This window comes from Dipteris shenzhenensis, chromosome 13 (assembly GCF_047967505.1).
Source record: "Dipteris shenzhenensis isolate YYH24624 ecotype China chromosome 13, Dip_SZ_1.0, whole genome shotgun sequence".
In the NCBI taxonomy this organism is placed as follows: Eukaryota; Viridiplantae; Streptophyta; class Polypodiopsida; order Gleicheniales; family Dipteridaceae; genus Dipteris; species Dipteris shenzhenensis.
Window position 1 is genome coordinate 7371458 of NC_141608.1, and position 2906 is coordinate 7374363.

Sequence of the window (2906 nt, forward strand, 5' to 3'; positions counted from 1 at the left end):
TGTGTGGGTTGTTGTTGCTATGGATGAAGCCATTTGATAGACATGGAGACTGAAATCTCCCTAGGAGGGAGTGCTAAAGCAAATTGACTACTTTCAAATATTAACTTAGTGTGGATTGATGAAGCGACATCCAACACAAACCGTCCACGTTTGACTTACATGCAACGTCAATTAGCAGACTTCTTGGCTATGGCGTTGATCATCGCCACCAGCATATGGCGTTGCTTACCTTCGCTACAATAGTTCGCAGTGTATCGGACCATGGACGCCATCGATACCAAAGCCAAAATAGAGGATTTTATCGACACATTTGTTAAATTGACGGAGTAAGTCGATCTCCCTTGGTGCGGCGAGACCAGAGCATTCCATTGAATTATGAATTCGTTTAGGCATTTAGCGTTTTCTATTTGCTTTGTCCGTCGATTTCTGATTTGATGCAACGCTCATGACAGGAATGCAGCAGCGCATAGACTAGCGGAACGTGGGGCGGCGATTAAGATTCAGGTTTCTCCAGAAACGCAACTCTTGTCATTGATTTAATGTTCTGATCTTTCATTCATTACATCTCTTTTCTTTGTGCTAAGAAAGTTCAGATCACAGTGCGCCTGGCGACGCAAGCTGGTACGCTTTCAGCTACGGAGATGGAACGGTGCAGCAAGAGAGATACAAAGGGTTTATCGGGGGCATTTAGGTCGTGTCAAGTTCCTGGACAGGCAGGTGGAGGCTGAGAGAGAATTCCGAATAGCTTATTTCAATCGGAAGGCCACGCAAATACAGAAAGTATTCCGAGGCTATCGAAGCAGGAAGTTTGTGCACAGCTACTATGATAGAAAAAGGTTCATTATGTGGTCGATGCATGCTGGGGATGCAGTGAAGCGGGAGGTGGAGAACCACAACTTGGAGTTGCGAGAAGAAGAGCAGGAAGCTGCACAGAAAACTGTGAAATGCGAGATAAGGAACTTTTGGCTGGAAAACCATCATCTCGTACGCAAGCATCTGTGTCTCTCTCTGGCTTTGCACTGTTTTCCTTCTCGTCTCCCTAGTACAAGTCTCGTACAAACGCAATTTATGAGGACTTTCTGCTCGCTAAAAACCGTCTTGTCAACTCCCTCGCACTCTCTCTCTCATATGTTAACAGACACAGAAACTCAATCCAGCAAATATGTACACACACGCACACAGAGATTGAAAGCACCCAAAATACATAGACACACGAACGTCAACATTTCTCAAATATTGCTACATTAATGAGACGCTCAAACGTTCAGAAACACTGAGCACGTGATCTGCATGCGATCCATGTCGGTCTGTTTGCAGATAAGCACGAAGTCCCGCAATGCAATCTTTTATTCGCCATACATAGCGGTGCTGAAGGGGATCAACGACGTGGAGGACAGGATCATCGAGGCGAGGAGGCAAGAGAATAGGAAAGCTGAAAGCAGCAGCAAAAGGAGGTGGTGGGAGAAGAAGAAGAAGATGAGAATGAAGAGGAAAGAGCAGGGGGGCAAAGGCTGGGCAGTTCATGTGAGCCAGTTCATTACAACACAAGGGCCCTTTGGACCAACCCCCTTCCAGAGGAGGAGAGAGCAAGACAAGTTAGCTGCCCTCCTGGATGTTGGCCACGACAGGTTTCAGAACACGTGTGGCAAGGCGTCGTCTTCACACTACTTGCGGGAGCCCACGGCCCGTCGCAAGACCTTGCGCCTTGAGACCGAGTGGCGTCGTAGGGAGACGCTCAGGACTCTCGAAGCATATGAACGTCGCAACCTCTACCTCAACGTTGCTCCCACCCCCTTCTTTATCTCCCCCCCTAAGCCTCGTCGTTTCTCATGCGGCCCCGTCCCCCCTCTCGGCTCGTAGGCCTCTCCTTCCCTTCACACACATGTTGTCCAATACCCACATACTTGAGACTTGATTGAAGAAGATGAACCTTAGGGATTTAGAATTAACAATGCATAAGCACAAACCTTGCACGTACAAATGGAAGACCACTTCAAAGGTACAAACGGAAGACCACTTCAAAAGACAATAGCCTTGGATTCATCTATCCATGGGAATAGTTTGATTATTGGATGTATAGTTTAAAAATGATCCCCCCCCCCCCCCCCCCTCTCTCTCTCTCTCTCTCTCACACACACACACACACACACACACACACACACACACACACACACACGTACACATGCACACATGCACACACACACACATGTACACATGCACGCATGCACGCACACGCATATCCATTCATGCTAGAATTGGTTCTATGCACTAATCGATGTTTTAGTAGCAAATGTTATGAGGCTTTGTTTAGAAAATAATTAGCTAACAAAGTATTTAAACATTGGCCAACTTATAAGGTAACTATTGTTGCTATTGAATGTAAAAAATTAAACTTAAATCTTACCTTGTAGATGTTTAAGTCATGGTGAAGGTTCTCAACTTTAACAAACTAGAGACGCTACTAGAAGATGGTCAATAGGTTTGTCTTCATGTTAATGTCCACCTAAAAGACCTCAAGTTCTACTTTGTCATGAGAATCCACTATCTTCAACATCTCAAGTTTCAAGCCTCATACTCTCCTCATACTCATCAATAGAAGTATGCATTAGGGTCTCTATGTGTGGCTATACTAAGTTTGCTACACACCAAGCCTCTTCAGATCTAGATTGACCCTTCTCAATGGTAGTCATGAGATTCCCACCACGGTTCTTCTCTACTCAGACTTTAGCTTAGGAAAGGTATCATCCACCTAAACCATCTCAATCAAATGGGAGGCATGTTGCCATGGTCCTCCACCCAAGTCATGGCTCCTTCCAAAAATTAGCCTCAGTAATTTGGAGACTCATCTTATCTTCAACTATTGGTGCAAATTTGTAGTAATGTCGTGCAAAAACTTTTGATGTAAA

At 45.3% G+C, this 2906-nt stretch overlaps 1 protein-coding gene across 1 annotated transcript; it reads left to right on the forward strand.

Moving 5' to 3' along the window:
* The first annotated feature begins 261 nt into the window (after positions 1–261).
* LOC147894971 (uncharacterized) lies at positions 262–1860 on the forward strand. Its single transcript, XM_087383332.1, has 4 exons — positions 262–326; positions 453–504; positions 601–984; positions 1318–1860. Exons 1-4 carry the CDS (start codon positions 262–264, stop codon positions 1858–1860), a joined length of 1044 nt encoding a protein of 347 aa, XP_087239458.1.
* Positions 1861–2906: the final 1046 nt, after the last annotated feature.

Coding starts and splice junctions, on each gene's coding strand:
- LOC147894971 (XM_087383332.1), top strand. CDS start 262: ATGGACGCCATCGATACCAAAGCCAAAATAGAGGATTTTATCGACACA. Junction 505..600: donor GGGCGGCGATTAAGATTCAG/GTTTCTCCAGAA, acceptor TTCAGATCACAG/TGCGCCTGGCGACGCAAGCT. Junction 985..1,317: donor GGCTGGAAAACCATCATCTC/GTACGCAAGCAT, acceptor GTCTGTTTGCAG/ATAAGCACGAAGTCCCGCAA.